Here is a 19,330-nt window from a genome sequence, read left to right as displayed (position 1 = left end):
AATTGTAGTTTTTGCGTAAATGTTTTGCCTACATTAAGTTTTATGTAGTTGCAGGTGACAAACTGTTAAGAAAAACAGTCAGTGTAAAAACGTAATACAACAGGAAAATTACACATATGAATACACAATTGTATATGCTCTTCAAAAACCTGTATTATGATTTAGAAACTAATATTTATATGTATTTACACAGTAAAGAACATTCCTTATGTTTAACAGCCATAATAATAATAATAAACCCACTGATGATGCTGAAACTGCAGTGGAACGGGTCTGGGACCAAAAACAAAATTGTGTTTTGGAAAAGGCACACCTCACTCAAAAACATATGTTATTGTTAAAACAAACACAGACAAAAGAGTTTCAACATCAAGATTATTATTTCTATTCTCTATCAGGTAACCTTCAAGAACTTCTTTTCCAGATGAAAATACACTCTGAACATAGCTCAAAAAGTTCTTCACCTCAAAACCACATGATATCTAAAGTCACAGAACTGAAAAGTTACCCAAGTGTTGGCAGACTGTTGTAAATAGTGAAGGAAAATATGTTACTGATGACTAAAGTCTCTGTTATGTATATCTCTTCTATTTACTAAATTTGTGGTAAAACATTACAAACTTTTGCACCAACCTAATATCATGATCATGATGCAGTCAGCAGTGAGAACAGAAAAAATATATGTAAAATATGCTTGTTTTGATGTACTTTATGTTCTTAAAGCTGTGCATTAATCTTGTTCATGTATGTCTGTTGTAAATTTGTTGCAGAACAACATCCACTAGATGCAGTGAACATTCTTTCACATGCCATGAATGGAATTATGATGACTATTGATCTCTTTATTGTTGGACACCCTATGAGGATTTCTCATTTGTATTTGCCTCTGTGCTTCACAGTGGTTTACTATGTTTTCAATGGGATTTACTACCTTGCAGGTGGTACTGACAATTTTGGACGCACTTATATTTATGCACTTCTCAATTGGAAGAAAACAGGTTATGCTTTCTTAGCGTGTTTCCTGGGACTTATATTTGTTGCTGTAGTGCACACGGTATTGTCAGTCATAAGTTCAAGATGTAAACATTTTGCAAAACCACATCAAATTCAGAAACCTGATGAGACAAATATACCTTGTTAGATAATCATATTAAGTGATATTCTAGGGGTACAAGTGTGCTTATAAAAGTGACTGCACATACTGTGTATAATATTACAGTATTTCACCGAATGTGGTGTATTCTTAACTACTACCTATTAAATAAAGGTTTGAACTAATGTAATAGCGTGGTATCTGTGATAGTCTGGACAGCCAGAAGAGCTAATTGTAAGACTGTGCATCTGTGAATTGTTACCTGGTTCACATTTCTGTATCAATCAAATAGCTATACCTATTCTCATCAGTATTTATCACCTTTTTCTTTCTGTTTTGATTTGTCAGTTTCTCTCTACAGAATCTGTTAAACATACAATTACCAAAACAGATTAAATATTTGTTTGTGTGAAAATGAGTACATTCTGTACTTGCCTGTTGTTTGTCATCACTTGTAGTTAGTGTTTAATTGTAAGATTTAATACTGTATCGTTGTCCTCTCCAAGTGTGGCCTCACAACCCCATTTAATGTCAAGGAATTACTTTCCAGTGTTCACACTTCTTTTGACTTATGTACTGTAAAACAAAAGGCTTAAAATATTCATGTCACTGTACTTCTAATCACCCAGTGCTTAGAATAAAGGAGGATGTTTTCACACAGTTAGAAAGGGAAATGATCTCAGTTGTTTCTCCAGTCCTCAGTTCTGAGTGAAGTTTCCCTCTCTCTTTGTTATTCTGTGTATCTGTCAATGAATTAAAAGATGTATTTATTTTGAAACTGAGTAACACCTCCAGTATTGCAGTTGCATATACTTCAGTGGGTTTCTTGTAACTCAAACTTTTATTTATTGCTGGTCTCCTCAATTGTGTGACATATCGGATACACATTTTCAAAGTAAGAATGCTAAACAAAGTATTAAAATGCACAAATAAATAAAAACTGAACTTCAAGAACAATGTAGATTTAGTAAACAACTTAACAGAAGTTAAGATTGAGAAAGCAAAACTAATTTCTATTGATGTACACAGCTTGCTCTCAAGCACTCCCAGGAAAGATGGTATAGATATTGTCACAATCATTATATTTATACCACCTTAATACAGAACAGTAGCTGAGCAAAGTTAATACAGTAGAACGTTGTTTAAGTCAAAATTATTTCTGCTTACAAAGGAGCTATCATAAGCAAACAGACGGTCTGGCAATGGGCTCATCCTTACTTCTTTCCAAGTAGAAACGTTCCTGGACAAGTGAGAAACGGTACACTGTGTGTATTAGTATAGATATGTCAATGATATTCTCTGTATGTGGAAAGTCTCCATTAGACAACTCCAAAAGTTCTTAGAAAATATGAACCAGTGCCATACTAAAATAAAGGTCATTATGGAGTTAGGGGTTTGCAACATTTATTTCCTAGACATCAACATACAGAATACAAGCAACATAAATATAAAATTTAACAGGGGGCTCCTTTATTGACACATTCATTCCAACTTTCGCTCAGTGTCCGACAGCGTACTAACTTGCAGCATTCCATCATATAACTCACCATCTCCTTTCTATCCCCATGTCCCAAGACTATGTCTAAGAACTTAATACAGTAAAATGAATAGCTACAAATAACGAATCTGAGTCAAACACTGTTGACAACATTGTCAATAAAAGTGAAGATGCAAGCCAAATCTCTTCTGTACTCAGCGAAAAATACAAACAGAGAAAAAAAAGAAAAGTGTAATTTACCTATTATAGGCAAAATTTCTGGTAGGACATTTTAAAGGCAAAGGATTTCTCTGTTTTTCTGTCTCACAGACATTAGTTAGATCTACATTCAATTCAAAAGATAAACAACACGCCATGATGAAAAATGGGATTTATAAGTTGATCTGCAAAAAAGTCAGTCCTGCTATACTGGACGGACTTCGGGATCAATATGTGCAATAGGCTCAGAGAATGCCATAGAAGCAGGAGATCAAAGAAGCCAAATTGCTTAAACAAGAACCATAAATCCATAACATATGTAGACATCCCACAAGAAGAGGGAAATAGTGCAAAGCTTACTTAATTAAAAAAAATTGGGCCCCACATTTACTCTTCAGTGAGCAAACTAAATTTAATTCTTCACCTCCATTACACAATGTTAAAACCTCTATAGAGAAGAATAATCTTGGTGCCTTCATTCATAAAATGATGAGCCAAATTAAACAATGGAAACTCTAGGTAGGAATATCAGGGATGGGAAGAGAGACGAACACTGTCTGGTGGAGTGTGCAGGAGCTAGAGTGCCAAAAGGTGCAGCATCAGGATATTTTGGGGCAGGAAGGCGGGGGGAAAAATGAGCAAAAAAGGAGAGGAGTGGGGAAAGACAGTCAGATGCATTGGCTGTGGGCTTCAACTAAACAGGGTGGGAAATGAGAATGGGGAGGAGATGATAGAACAGAGGGGGTGGAAACTTTTGGGTGGAGAGTGTGCGGACAGTATGTTACTGTAGATTGAGGCTGGCACAGTTACAGGAGTAGAGAATGTGTTGCAAGGATAACTTCCATCTATGCAGTTTAGAAAAGCTGGTGGTGCAGGGAAGGATCCAGATGGCTATGATAGTGAAGCAGCCATTGAACACACTTGATTTCAATGGCTGCTTCACTATCTGAGCCACATGGAGCCTACCCTCCTTTTCTGAACTGTGCAGATAGGAGTTATACTTAAAACACATTCTTTACTCCGGTAAGTAACCCAGCTTCAACCTACAGCAACATACAGTCCCCATACCCTCCACCAAACAGTTTCCACTCCCTCTGTTCTATCATCTTCTCCCCATTATCATCTTCCACCCTGTTTGGATGCAGCCCTCTGCCAATGCATCTGCCCGTCTTACCCCATTCTTCTCCTTTTTTGTTTTTTCCCTGCCCAACAACCTCCTGACACTACACCTGTTGGCAGTCTAGTCTCTACAGATAGAATTCGTCTCTTTCCCCAACCATACGCCTCTATGCCTTCCCCTTCCCTGCCCCCTCTATATTGCTGCTTGTATCCCACATGATAGTTGCATTCTGGCCCAAGACGCTGAAGTTGTTGGTCGTGTGCATGAGGTGTGCTTGCTTGTATGTGTGAATGGTGTCTGTCTCTCTCTTTTACTGATGAAGGCTATGTCTGAAAGCTGTATGTAGGCATCTTTTTAATTGTGCCTGCCTGCAATTCGACATGTCTTTTTTACAATAAGTAGCAATCTGTCTTTTCCTACATTGTTGATGATTCAAATTCCCATTCCTGTGCACACAGATCTGAAAATGAGCTTTTAACCTTAAACCTAGGTCATACAATAACAATAAAGTTTGTGAACCCAAGCAAAAAAATGTTATGTTTAATTAATGCAAGAGAACAACTTTATTTTTGGATTTAGATATACAAATAGGGGAGATATTTTTCTGTACCAGTTAATTTTTATCACGTTTTTCAACCAGTTCTGAAAGCTTGTTGTTTTGCGAACTACACCTACATCCATACTGTGCAAAAAACTATGAAATGCATGGTAGAATCTACCAGTTATTGGAACTTTTCCTGTTTTTATTTAAGTATGAGGCATGACAAGAATGATAGCTTAAATGCTTATATGCGCACTGTAATTAATCTAACCTTGTTTTCATGATGCGAATGGGAGTGGTAAACAGAGAGTGCAATGTATTTGGGTCAACTGAAAGTTGTGATCTACCCGTCTGCTAAGAACCACTATATTACTTTGTTGTGGTGGGTTACATCACAGTGGCGCAGTATTTTTGTCAGATTGTCTTTGTAGATGATGTGTTGCAGTATTTGGTTGTGCTCCTTTTTGTCAGAGGTTTTTGCTGCAAAACTGTTTGTTAGGTATCTTTTGTTAGTCATTTGACTTTGTTAACCGAGTCTGAGAGGTTGTCAATGAAACAGTTTATGCTGGTCCACTAGCGAGTTACTTTGAGTTTGTGTGTTGTGGGTCATGGACTCTTGACTGTGGTTGGTATTGTTAGTGCTGATTGTTTTTTTATGGACAGGAATAGTGTTTTTCTTTCTTTGTCCACATTAGATATGAGGGGAAAATTATGAGCAGGTCAGAATCGATGATGATGCAAGCCTTTATGAATTTTAGGGTTTTTGTTGTTAGTTTTCGGTAACTGTGCTGTAGTGTCGTTGGAAGGTATTGTGGATATTGTTTTACCACAATTTATTAGGTTACATTTTTGATGTTATTTGTGTGAAAAGTTTTGGTTTGTTTTACTGAGGACTTAATTTTAGACAATGAAACAATATATTGTCTGTTGTAGGCTGTGTTGTGCTTTATTAAAATCGATGTCAGTTGCACATAGCTATCGATAGGTTTACAATGTTCGGAAGTAAGGGAATTTTCTTTGACAACATTGTAATACCTGTTTTAGTTGTCAGGCTGCAGCACTTGGAGTATGATTCGATTGAGTGGGATTGCTGGTATTAAATATGTAAAAAAAAAAAAAAAAAAAAAAGTAACAAGCATGATATGTAATACATGATATTCCAAATGTGCGTGATAATAGTGCATGACCGAAATTAGCTAATAGTGTGATTTTCCACAGTACAGACTACAATGCACAAAGTATTCTTTTATTAAACACTTAGAGACTGTGGAACCTCCTTGGAAGCACTCTCTTCATGTTACAGTATTATGAGAAGGGGCGTTGCTACTCACCATATAGTGGAGATACTGAGTCGCAGATAGGCACAACAAAAAGATTCTCACAATTAAAGCTTTTGGCCATTAAGGCCTTCATCAAAAACACACACACACACACACACACACACACACACACACACACACACACACGACTGCAGAGACTCTGCAGGCAACAAACCACACAGCGAGCAGCAGCATCAGTGCATGATGGGAGTGGCGACTGGGTAGGGGTAACAAGACGGCTGGGGTGGGTAGAGGGAGGGGATACTATGGTGAGGGTTGTGGACAGTGAAGTGCTGCTGCGTAGGAGGTCAGGGGATTGGGGGGAGAGGGGGGGTGGGGGGGGGGAGGAAGTAGAGGGGGAAAAAGGAGAGAAATAAAAAGGTAGGTGGTGTGGTGGAATGACAGCTGTCTAGTGCTGGAATGGGAACAGGGAAGGTGCTGGATGTGTGAGGACAGTGACTAATGAAGGCTGAGGCCAGGAAGATTACGGGAATGTAGGATGTACTGCAGGGAAAGTTCCCACCCGTGCAATTCCGAAAAGCTAGTATTGGTGGGAAGGGTCCATATGGCACAGATTGTGAAGCAGTAATTGAAGTGAAGGACATCATGTTTGGCAGTGTGTTCAGCAACAGGGTGATCCACTTATTACTTGGCCACAGTTTGTCAGTGACCTTTCATGTGGACAGACAGCTTGTTGCTTGTTATGCTTATATAGAATGCAGCACAGTGGCTGCAGCTTAGGTTGTAGATCGCATGACTGGTTTCACAGGTAGCCCTGCCTTTGATGGGATAGGTGATGTTAGTGACCGGACTGGAATAGGTGGTGATGGGGGGGGGGGGGATGTATGGGACAGGTCTTGCATCTATGTCTATTACAGTCATGAGGTAAGGGATTGGAAGCAGGGGTTGTGTAAGGATGGATGAGTATATTGTGTAGGTTCAGTGGATGGTGGAACACCACTGTGAAAGGCGTGTGAAGGAAGTGGGCATTACATTTCTCATTTCAGGGTCTGATGAGAGGTGATTGAAACCCTGGCGGAGAATGTAATTCAGATGCTCCAGTCCTGGGTGATAATGAGTTACAAGGGGACTGCTACTCTGTGGCTGGATGGTGGGACTTGGAGACTGGAAAGATAATGCGCGGGAGATTTGATTTTGTTCAAGGTTGGGAGGATAATTACAGTCATTGAAGGCTTCTGTCTGACCCTCTGTATATTTCAAGGGGGACTGCTCATCACTGCAGGTGAGATGACCATTTGTGGCTAGGCTGTATGGAAGGGACTTCTTGGTATGGAACAGGTGGCAGCTGTCAAAGTGGAGGTATTGCTGGCAGTTACGGTACCGTAGTAGGTTTGAGATGGATGGAAATTCTGATGTAGGCCGTCTTTGATGTTGAGGTCAACATCTAGGAAGATGGCTTGTTGGGTTGAATAGGACCAGGTGAAGCAAATGGGGGAGAAGTTGTTGACATTTTGGAGGAATGTGGATAAGGTGCCCTCACCTTCCATCCAGGTAGCAAAGATGTCATCAATGAATCTGAACCAGGGTGAGGGGTTTAGGGATACTGGGTTCTAGGAAGGATTCCGCTATATTGGCCCATGAATAGGTTGGCATAGGTTGGTGCCATGCAGCTGCCCATAGCCGTACCCCATGTTTATTTGTAGGTAATGCCTTCAAAGGAGAAGTAACTGTGGGTGAAGATATATTTCATCATGGGGACTAGGAAGGAGTTTGTTGGTTTGGAATCTGTCGGGCACTGGGAGAGGTAGTGTTCAGTAGTGGTAAGGCCATGGGCATTAGGAATGTTAGTGTACAGCGAGGTGGCATCAGCAGTGACAAGCAGGGCCACTGTGTGATAAAGGGACAGGAACTGTGGAGAGTCAGTAGAGGGAATGGTAGGTATCTTTTATATAGGAGGGTAGGGTCTGGGTGTTGGTCTATGAGAGCAGAGATTGTCTCAGTGGGGGCACAGTAACCAGCCACAATGGGGTGTCCTGGGTGCTTAGGTCTTGGACCTTAGGAAGCATGTAGAAGGTAGGAGTTTGGGGATTGGTAGTGGTGTGTAGAGAGATGGACTCCAGGGAGAGGTTCTGGGGGTGGGCCTAAGGATTGAGCAGTGACTGGAGATCCTTGCTGGATTACTGGAATGGAGGATGATAAGGTTGGGATCAGTTTTTAGATGGTGGACTGTGGTTCTTTCTGCAGATGTAAGGTTAGTTTGCATATTGAAGGAGTTTGTGGAATGGTGGTGAGCCAAAGTTTGCACTTTAAGAAATTCTTGGAAGTTTGGGGGCAATGGGGGTGGCTCACAGTTGGATGGAAGAGGGAACTGAGTTAGGCAAGTTTCAATATTGGTCTTTATTTGATTCTGATTGGTAGGGAATAAATTTGCCCACTGTAGGGACCAGGAGAAGGAGAGAAGATATTTAACAAGTCCTGAATGATTTAATTTGGGAGTGGGGCAAAAGGTGAGGCATTTAGAAAGGACTGATATTTCTATGGTTCTAAGGCTTCCACATGAAAGGTCACTGACAAACTGTGTCCAAGTAATAGATGGATCACCCTGTTGCTGGACATGCTGCCAAACATTATGTCCTTCATGCCAATTACTGCTTCCACAGCCTGTGCCATATGGATCCTCCCCACCAACACCAGCTTTTCTGAATTGCACAGCTGGGAACTTTACCTGGAGTACACCCTACATTCCCATAATCTTCTTGGCCTCAACCTTCATTAGACACTGTCCTCGCCCATCCAGCACCTTCCCTGTTCCCATTCCAGCACTAGGCAGCTGTCATTCCACCACAACACCTGTCTTTTTATTTCTCTCCTTTTCCGCTACTCCTCCTCCCCCCCACCCTTGCACTGCCCCACTTTCCCCCACTCTCCCCTGCCCTTCATCTAACTTGCAGCACTTCACTCTCCACAAATCCCACCATACTATCCCTCCCTCTCCCCACCCCAGCCATCTTGTTACCACCACCCAGTTGCTACCCCCATCAAGTGAAATTATTGGTGTTAGATATCTGAGTTGAGTTGCATGTGGGTTCCTCGCTTCAGGGCTTTGTTAAAGCTGTGTAGGTCAACCAAAATTTACAATAACAATGATTTATTTATTTATTTTTGAATGTTGAGAAATTTGTGTGCTTGATTTTTGGGTTAATATTTGTCATCATCATATATTTAATCACTCCTCCCCCTCCCCCCCCCCCCCCCCCACTCCCCTTAATTTTATTGCTATAGTCAAATAGTTTGTTTGTAGTGTATGTTTTTATGCGGGAGGTGTTTGCCATCTTGGTGATGTCATGGAGCAAAGCAGACAGGTGGTATCACAACTTCTGGTAAACCCACATACTCCTAGCTTACTCACTTAAAGTTGGTTCTCGAAACGTTGGAAATAAGTTTTCATGGCATAGTTTGTGTCAGTTTTCAAGCATGTGCCATTTCAGTTTTTTCACGGGTCCGTGACACTCTCCCATGAGTCAAACAAACTTGTGACCATTCATGCTGCCCTTTTCTGTCTCCCTCAATATCCCTTATTAGTGCTATTTGGAAAAGGCTTGAGCAGTATTCTAGGACGGTATGCATTAGTGTTTTGTAAGCAATCCCCTTTGAAGGCTTAATGCATTTCCAAAGAACTGGATTCTGCCATGTGCTTTATCTTCAACTGAGCCAGTGTGACTTCTACATTTCTGTTCCTACAAACTGCTACACCTAGGTATCTGTACGAGTTGAATGGTTCCAGCTGGGACTTGTTAATATTAAAGTCATATTTTATGTTTAGTGAAGTGCTAAATTTTACATTTCTGTACATTTAATGTAAGTTACCAATCTTAGCACCGCTTTGAAATATTATCAAGATCAGACTAATATATAAGTAGGTTCTTTCAGACAGCACTTCTTCACAGATGACTGTGTCATCTGTGAGAAGTTAGAGGTTACTGTTAATCATGTCTGCAACGCCATTAATATGCAACATTAACAGCAAGGGAACCAACACACTTCCCTGACTTACATTTAAAGTTACTTTATCATCTCTCACTGTGACTATCCATCCAGGATAACAATCTGTTTTCCACTACCAAGAAATCATCAATCTGATAACAAATTTTGCTTCATATTTTTTGGAAGTTAAGGAGGACTGCATCTGCTTAACTGCTTTGATCTGTAGCTTTCATTGTGTATCTACATGAATAAATGTATAGTTCTGAGAGTTTTCAGAAGCTCATTGCATAAAACGTATTTCGTAGTACTTAGCAGTTGTGATTTATAGTCATTGTATCACCTGTTATGACTAATGCGCCTTGTTACATTTATTTATTTTTTCACACGTTTAATTCTGTAGGACCAAATTGAGGAGCAAATCTCCAAGGCTGTGGAAGATGTCAGTACATGAAATTAAACATAAAAGTAATAACAGATAAAATAAAATGTTTATGAACCCAAGAAAGTGCAGCCATAAGTGTAAGTAAATGCAATAAACAATATAACTAAGGAATCAGCTTAATGTTTCACAGAACTGCTCAACAGTATAGAGTGAGTGACCCACGAGAAAACTCTTCAGTTTTGATTTACAAGTGCATGAGGTTACTGCTACGATTTTTGAATTTTTGTGGTAGTATATTGAAAATGGATGCAGCAGTACAGTGCACACCTTTCTGCACAAGAGTTGAGGGAGTTCGATCCAAATGCAGATTGGATTTCTGCCTAGTATTAACTGAGTGAAAGCTGCTGATTTGTAGGAATAACCTGATATTGTTAACAAGAAAGGATAGTAAAGAATATAGAGGCCAGTGTCGGAATACCCAGACCAGTGAACAGAGGTTTACAAGAGGTTCCCAAGCTTAAACCTCTTATTGCCCAAACTGCCCTTTTCTGAGTCAAAAATATTGTTTGAGATGGGGAAGAGTTACCACAAAATATAATACTATATGACACAGGCGAACAAAAATAAGCAAAGTAGATTAATTTTCATGTTGAATGATCAGTTAATTCCTTCAGACACCATTCAAAAGTAAGAATGGCATCATTAAGTCATTGGACAAGATTCTGAAGGTGGGATTTCCACAACAGTATACTATCTATCTGAACACCTAAAAATTTGAATTGTTCAGTTTCACTAATCATATTCCCATTCTACGAAATTAGAACATTGGATTTTGTTGGATTGTGTGTTAGAAACTGTAAAAACTGAGTCTTACTGCGATCTTATTTTCTACAAGCCATGAACTTATGTCATGAAGTGCACTATTTGAAACAGAGCCAATGTTGCATACAACATCCTTTACTACCAAGCTAGTGTCATCAGCAAACAGAAATATTTTAGAATTACCTATGATTCTAGGAGGGCATACCATTTATATAAATAAGGAACAGGAGTGGCCCCAACACTGATCCCTGGAACAACCCCCATTTGACCATCCCCCTCGTCAGAGCCATTCTGAACACTGCGAATAATGACCTTTTGCTGTCCGTTGCTAAAGTAACAGGTGAACCAATTGTGAGCTACCCTCCATATTCCATAATGGTCCAAATTCTGTCCCAATATTTTGTGATTGACACACACCTTAGTTAAATCAAAAAATATGCCTAGCATTCAAAACCTTTTGTCTGAACCTTACAGAGAAAAGAGAATATAGCATTTTCAGTTGTTAAACCACTTCTAATGCCAAACTGTACATTTGATAGCAAATAATGTGGTCTTTCCAGTAACTTCAGCAAGCACTGATGGCACAGAAATAAGTGTAAAATTGTTAGCATTATCCTATTCTCCCTTTTTATAACATAGTTTTAACATAGTTTTACTACTGAGAACTTTAACCATTCAAGGAACTGACCATTCTTAAAGGAAAAACTACAAATATGGCTAAGTGCAGGGCTAACATGTGAAGCACAGTACTTTAATATTCTACTTGGCACTCCAGCATATCCATGAGAGTCCTTAGTCTTCAGTGGTTTAATTATTGACTCAGTTTTAACCTTGTCAGTATCACTGAGTAGCATTTCGCACATCAATCTCGGAAAAGCATTTTCCAAAAGAGTTATATGATGCCCTGTAGAAACTAAGATTTTATTTAAGTCATAAGCAATGCTCAGCAAACGATAGTTAAATACTGTGCATTTATCTGACTTACCAATAACATAAATATTTTTTACTATGAACTCAATATATCATTGACCATGTGCTGCTGACCAGACACTTCTTTCACAACTGACCATGTGATTTTATTACTCTGTGCATTGGTTATTATATTTGTGTACGCATACTCTTTTCCTTCCTAATAACATTTTATGTACCTTACAATACTGTTTGTAATGGGCTACTGTAGCTTGATTGTGACTACTTCCAACATTTTGGTATAATTTCCAGATTGTTCTATTTCATATTCTTATCCCACTAGTCAGTCATCCAGGCTGCCTTTCAGTGCTAGTTCCCTGTTTAGAATGTTCTAAAGGAAAGAAACTCTCAAAGAGCATAAGAAATGTGTCAAGGAAAGCATAATATTTGTCATCTATGTTACTGGCTTTATAAACATCCCATTGCTCGTTCCTTAACGACATTTAAAAAAACTCTCTATTGCCATTGGGTTAGCTTTCCTACATAGTTTGTAAATATATATGACATTTGTTTGAGTACAAAAGCCTTTTGGTGTAATAATTGGTGCATCATGGTCTGAAAGGTCATTCATCCTTTTACTAACAGAATTCCCAGCTAGTAATGAAGAATGAATAACAATCTGTCTGGCTGTGCTAATCTTCCCCTGCACCCTGGTGGGAAAAAAACCTTGCTGCATCAGATCATATGAGTTTAGGAGATCTATCAACATCCTTTTTCTTGTACAATAATATACAAAATTAATACTGAAGTCATCAAATATAACTAATTTATGGTACTTAGTATAAAATGAGCAAGAATCCTCTTTAGCTTTAGCAGAAATACTCTGGCATCAGAGTTAGGGGACCTATAAACAACAACCATTAGAAGTTGTTTCACTAAGTTCAACTGCTCATGCACAACATTTTAATACCTGTTCAGTACAGTGCTTTGATATATCTACGGACTCAAATAGAATAATATTTATGTACATAGCCACTCCCCCAGTCCACAAAGAGCTCCTTGAAAAAGCAGCCAACCAATCTGTATCCTGGTAAAGGAAACCTCTGAACTGTCAAATTATTTAAGAGGTGGTCCGATACACCAATAATGTCAGGGTCAACACTTGTAAACAGTTCACTAACTTTATCTCTAATACCTCTTATATTTTGATGAAATATGCTAATTCCTTCTCTGTTTGGATACCTCACCATCTCTGAAGGTGATTCCTGTGTCAGAGGGACTTCCTTTAAGCTGACTTCAGTCTAAAGAAGGTGCAGCTCTAACACCAACTCCTCCAGAAATTTTTCCATGAATGATCCCACCACCACCCACTACTCCGTCACCTATAAACTTTGAGAGCCTCCCCTTTCCATACCTATTGAAGCACAGGCCATGCCTAGTGAAATTCGATCTACTGATAGACTCAACTGGACCTCAGCCATGTGAACCACATTCTCCGCCATCAGTGCCTTCTCCAGCCCCATGTTAATATGCCTAACAGCAGAATTAAGATGAGACCAATTATGAAGCTGATACAGTTGCACCAGTATGAGTAGCTAATTTTGCTAGGTCACCACCTACATCACATTCTCCGTCCCTATCAAGACTATTTGCTGCTCCATCCACAATCACTATCTGATCATCTTTCATAAAATTTCCTACATAAATCCCCTATGCTGTTAGTCAACTAAGCCAACCCTGCACTAGGCTTCACAATGCTGGTGACAAGGTTTTCACTTTCAACAGGAGTGTAAAATTTTGGAGACCAACCATTTTTATGAAAATAACTTTTAGGAATTCTGGGGCAGGAAACTTATGGAATCTAGCTGGATGTTACTGAGTGAAGTTAATATGAATTTATTACTGACAGTGGCACATACGAAAATATGGCATGCATACAGGACAGTTGCTCATAGTGAATCGAGAATGGCTCAAGTGACAAAGATATTCCTCATGTGAGAGGTCTAATTAATATCAGTGCAAAAAAAGTTTTATTTGTTGATATTTTGCATCATCAATGAGGGACGAACAATTCAGTTTAAATTCTGTAAAGGTTTCTTGACTGGGAATACAATACATGATCTCAAAGGTCAATTCTAGTAGAATTAAATGACAAAAAATACTATGTTAGCATTTTCTGTGGTTTTTCCAAGGCCTCTGACATTGCAGACATTAAATTCTGCTAGGAAAACTAAAATGGTATCACATTAAAAACATTATTCTTGTGTGGATGGAGTCAGATCTGTACAATAGAAAACAGGGTGACACATTAGCAATTAACACGAAAGTAGTAAAATTAAATTCAAAGTGGGGAAATATCAAGTATGGTGTGCCACAAGGTTCGATTCTTGGTCCAAATAAATGATTTACTGGGGACACAAGAGGATTCTTCAAAATCTGTAATGTTTGCTAATGACACAAGTATATTGAAAAAAGGTTCAAACACAACCATGCCAGATGTATTGAGGATAATTATGGAACTTCCATATCGAATAACGGCACTCTTCATCTTGCAAAAACTCATACTATGCAACTGCAAAGAAATAAAAGTGATTTACACGAACTGGAAGTAGACACCTTTGTGTATATCTACATATACATACTTACTCCACAAGCCATGGTATGGTCCATGGCAGGTGGTACCTTTTATCACTACTGATGATTTCCTATCCTGCTGCACTTTCAGATGAAGTGAGGGGAAAATGGCCATTTATATGCCTCTGTAAGAGCTCTAATATCTCTTATCTTCGTGGTGCGAATTGTATGTTGGCAACAGTAGAATCATTCTGCAGTCAGATTCAAATGCTGATTCTGTAAATTTTTCCTTGTGAAAAGAATGTCATCTTCCCTCCAGGGATCCCCATTTGAGTTCACATTGAACATATTATCAACAAATCAAGCAGAACATGTTTGAATTGATTTTATGTCTTCCTTCAATCTGACCTGATGGAGATCCCACACACTTGAGCAGTGCTCAAGAATGGGTTGAACTAGTGTTCTATATGCTGTTTCCTTTATAGATGAGCTACACTTTCCTGAAATTCTCTCAATAAACCTGAGTCGACCATCCTCCTTCCCTACTGACTTGCTTATGTGCCCATTCCACTTCATATCACTCTGCAATGTTTGGACTAGGTATTTAATCAATGCAGCTATGTCGGGCAACCCACTACTAATGGTGTATTTGAACGTTATGGGATTTTTCTCATCTGTGTTAATTTACATTTTTCTACATTTAGAAGTAGCTGTGACCCATCATACAAACTAAGAATTTTATCTAAATCATTTTTTATCTCCATACAGTTAATCAATGATGATGCCTTTCTGTACAACACAGCATCATTGATAAACAGCTGCAGACTGATACTCTCCATGTCCGTCAAATCTAGAAATATGGAATCTGCATGTTGACCTTCATCCGTGATCAGCAGTATGTCATGTGAGAAAAGGGAAACAAAGTTTTAGATGAGCAATGCTATCTAAATCCATGCTAATTTGTGGACAGAAACCTTTCTGTCTCGAATTCTACAGCAACCTGCTGTTAAGGACATGGGTCTGTAATTATGCAGGTTCTTTTGTTTGTTTTTCTTATGCACAGGAGTCACCAGCGCTGTTTTCTAGTCACTTTAGTCATTGTGATGGATGAGAGATGGGTGATAAATGTGAGCTAAGTATGGGGACAGTGCCATAGAGTACTCTTTGTAAATCTGAATTCAAATTCCATCTGGGCTGGGTGACATTTGTTTCCAACGCCCCCCCCCCCCCCCCATTTGTTTCTCTGTGCCAGGGACGTGTATTACTATGTCTTCCATGCAGGGGACTGTGCAGTGGTCGAATGACAGTATGTTTGTACGATCCTCCTGCATGAATGATTTATTAAGTGTGTAATTTAATACTTTATTTTCCCTTTTGCTATACTCTAATGGCACACTAGATTCATCTAGTGACTGGATGGAAGCCTTTGACCCACTTATTGGTATCACGTAGTACCAGAATTTTTCAGGGTTCTTGGCAAGATCGTTTGCTAAGATAAGGTGGTGGAAGTTGTAGGCTTTATGAATCGATCTTGGTACAGACACACAGGATGCCTTCTTGATGGATTTATTAACTTTAAATAACCATTGTCACTATGATAGGATGATCACTAATGCCTTTCTGTGTACTGTCATCACTGTTAAGGTCAGGCCTGTTTATAGCTACAAGGTTAAAAATGTTTCCATTGTGTTTGGGTTGTCTAACTAACTGTTCAAGACTGTTTTTGAAAACATTTTCAAAAGTACTTCACAAAACTGTCTGTCCATACCACCTGGAATGAGTCCATAGACATCACATACTATTCTCTGTTGATAAGTCACTTACGCTGAATATCGTATGATCAAAGTACTGGGTACTGGGTACTGGGTACTGGGTACTGGTAAGGCTCCTTTTGTGAAGTTCTAGGGTATCACCAGCTTGCAGGCAAGTAACCAGAAATGTCAGTTCTGTCTGCTTTGCAGTCAGGAATCCCTCTCACTGTGATGACCTGAAGAAAAGATTGCTAGCATACTTTGCATACTTTCGCTAAATTCTGTCCAGTGGCATCATCTTCTGGGGCATTGTAATTAACTGTTCACCCAACTAGGAGAGGCAACCTACAGTTTAATGTGGAATTCAAAACATTTTTGTTTCTGGTAAATCTCCACACCATTGACAGGTGATTGCTAGGTTAATGAACAGAAAAAACCAGGATCTGATCGAGGTTTGACCCCATGACCTATCAGTTTTGAGGCATGTACTAGACTGCCAGGCCTGACTTGGATTGTGCTCAAGCTTTGCTGCTGTGTGGAGTTGTTGTGGCTGTAGCACTAGATGGCAATGCCATAATTTTTACAGTGGTGACAGACTTTTAACTCATCATAGTTCAGCAAGTTTCCACAAAATATTTATAAATTATATGCACGATCTTACTCATGAATCAATTAATCCATCTGTGAGTCAAAACTGGATTAAAATCACTATAGCAGTTCCTGATATTAGCCCATACACAAAGACAAAAGCGAGCAGGGAACTTGTATACATGGAGGAGGAGGAGGAGGAGGAGGAGGAGGAGGAGGAGATGAATTGAAAGTACAGTTATATGGAAAGTACAGTTATATGGAGTATCAAATGAAATTTGTGACTCTGTTGAGGAGCACGTTATCTTGGGTGGTGAGTCAGCAACGAGGTAGAAGTAATGTCAGGTATGCCATAGGGAACTGTGTTGGGACCCTTGCTGTTCTTGTTGTATGTAAATGACCTTCCAGACATTCTCATACTTTTTTTCAGATGGCGTGGTTATCTATAATGATGTCCTGTCTGAGAAAAACTGCACAATTCAATCAGATATTGACAAAATTTCAAAATTGTGCTAAGACTGACACCTTTAAATCTTTGGAAATGTAAAATTATGCAATACTGAAAAAGAAAAAAAAAATGTTGGTATACTATTACTACAGTATCAGTAAGTCGCAACTAGAACTGTATTTGTAGGAATATGAAATGGAACACTCAAATAGGCCGACATAGGTAAAGCAGGTGGCAGACATAAGTTCATTGGTAGAAAACTAAGAAAATGGAGTCAGCTTACAAAGGAGATTGGTAACAATACATCTGTACTAACACTGTAGAATATTAGTCAGACATGTGCAACTGGTACCAAATAAGAGTAACAGTGGATATTGAATATATACAATGAAGGACAGCATGAGTGGTCACAGGTTTGCCTAACCCACTGGAGAGCATCAGAAAGGTATAGAAAAAAATTGGACTGGCAGTGTAGTCACAAACTGTTCCATGAAAGCCTATTTAGTAAGTTTCCAAAACCAGATTTAGGTGATTAATCTAAGAATACAGAACAACCTCTGATATATAACTCCCACAGTGATCACAAAAACAAGATTTGACAAATTATAGTAAATTTCCTTCAAACAGAAAAGCTTCTACCTACAAATCAGTGTGGGTCTAGAAAGCATTGCTTGTGCAAAACTCAGCTTGTCCTTTTCTTATATTATATCATGCATAAAGACAAACCATGGTGGAACAGCAACAGGCAGTGCCTGTATTCCAGCATTTTCAGGAAAGCATTTGACACATCATGTGGTAGCATACTGGGTGTGCGTGTAGGTGTAGATGAAGATTGACTGGAATGGGACGAGGCCCTAATAACTGGTGCAATTGGGATAGCTGGTATATTTTTCCTTCCTGTATTTTTATAGTATCATCATTATCATCTGGAGCACTGCCTTGAAAATAGAGAAATTATTAAATAAGTGCAACTGAACAATAAGGATATTATGTAAAGTAGGCATTTAAAAATCTTACAGAGGGCTTTTCAAAGACACATGAGCACTTACAATCACTTTCAAGGCCTTTACTCTGCTTAACCATCTGAGTGCTGTTGATGTGTCAACACTGAGTAATATCTCTGCTACAGTCTCCCAGCAGCTGTTTAAAATGTGGGAGTCAGAATATTTCTGTGAATTTGCTATTATAGTCTCACACTGGTGTTGTCAACTTCACATTGATGATGTCATCTTCATGAGATGTGCATGACTGTTCTTAATTGTTTTAATCAGAGTATTGTTCTGCACGATGTGTTTTGCTACAGAGGTGAGGCACATTTAAATTTTGCAACATAAATGAGACATCATAGTCGTAAAGAGTGAGAAACCATAAAGAAAATGGGTGTCACACCTACAGTGAAATTTCCTGTATTAGTAGTTGAAAAAACACAGATGTCAGTATGAGAGTTCTGAATCATGTACATCAGAAGGTATAACATGCTAGTCAGTTTTTCCCACATTAGATGGAATTGGGTCCCCCAGGTGACTCTCACCTCTTTTGCGAGTATGTGCCTGCCCACGATGGGGCCTCAACCGTTGCAGCACTACCATACGTCCCTTTCCGTATTATGATTCTATCAACCTACTATTCTCTCTTCCTTTCAAATGGCTGGTCTTCTTGTTGCCAATTGTGCTTGGATGTGGTTTGTGTTTTGAACACTCAGTTACTTACCTTCTTGCCTTCTACAACTTTTCATTGTTAGTTATTTGATCCCCCTCTTGGATTTGACGTGGTACTTCTTTTTTTAAATTTTACAGAGGCGTGAATTGTGCAGATAAGGTTACCCAGTGCAGTTTATATTTCCACTTTTTGGTCTTTTCTCTCATTGTACCCTTTTTTCTTGCAACAATAATAAGCCCAGAACCCAGCATGGTAGCCATTCTGTTGGGGAGGGGCCTTGTCAAGTACCTGCATGGTGGCAGCCTCCTGATCATGCAGGGATTGCACGGTTGGTTCCTGACCTAGAAACTTCACACACAAGCCAAGCGGTATGTGCTGGAGTAGAGGGACTTAAGGGCAACAGTTTACATCTACATCTACATCTACATCTACATCTACATCCATACTCCACAAGCCACCTGACGGTGTGTGGCAGAGGGTACC

General features: G+C 39.2%; 1 protein-coding gene across 1 annotated transcript in view; it reads left to right on the top strand.

Moving 5' to 3' along the window:
* LOC126191578 (protein rolling stone-like) overlaps positions 1 to 1,695 on the top strand; it is a 246,653-nt gene extending 244,958 nt beyond the window's left edge. Inside the window, exon 5 of the mRNA XM_049932507.1 lies at positions 771 to 1,695. Within this exon, the coding sequence (XP_049788464.1) occupies positions 771 to 1,141 (371 nt within the window). The 3' untranslated portion in view covers positions 1,142 to 1,695. The remainder of the gene's footprint in view (positions 1 to 770) is intronic.
* Positions 1,696 to 19,330: the final 17,635 nt, after the last annotated feature.

Source organism: Schistocerca cancellata, chromosome 6, assembly GCF_023864275.1.
Source record: "Schistocerca cancellata isolate TAMUIC-IGC-003103 chromosome 6, iqSchCanc2.1, whole genome shotgun sequence".
In the NCBI taxonomy this organism is placed as follows: Eukaryota; Metazoa; Arthropoda; class Insecta; order Orthoptera; family Acrididae; genus Schistocerca; species Schistocerca cancellata.
The sequence above is the reverse complement of the archived record's forward strand: the minus strand, read 5'-3'. Positions and strand labels throughout refer to the sequence as shown.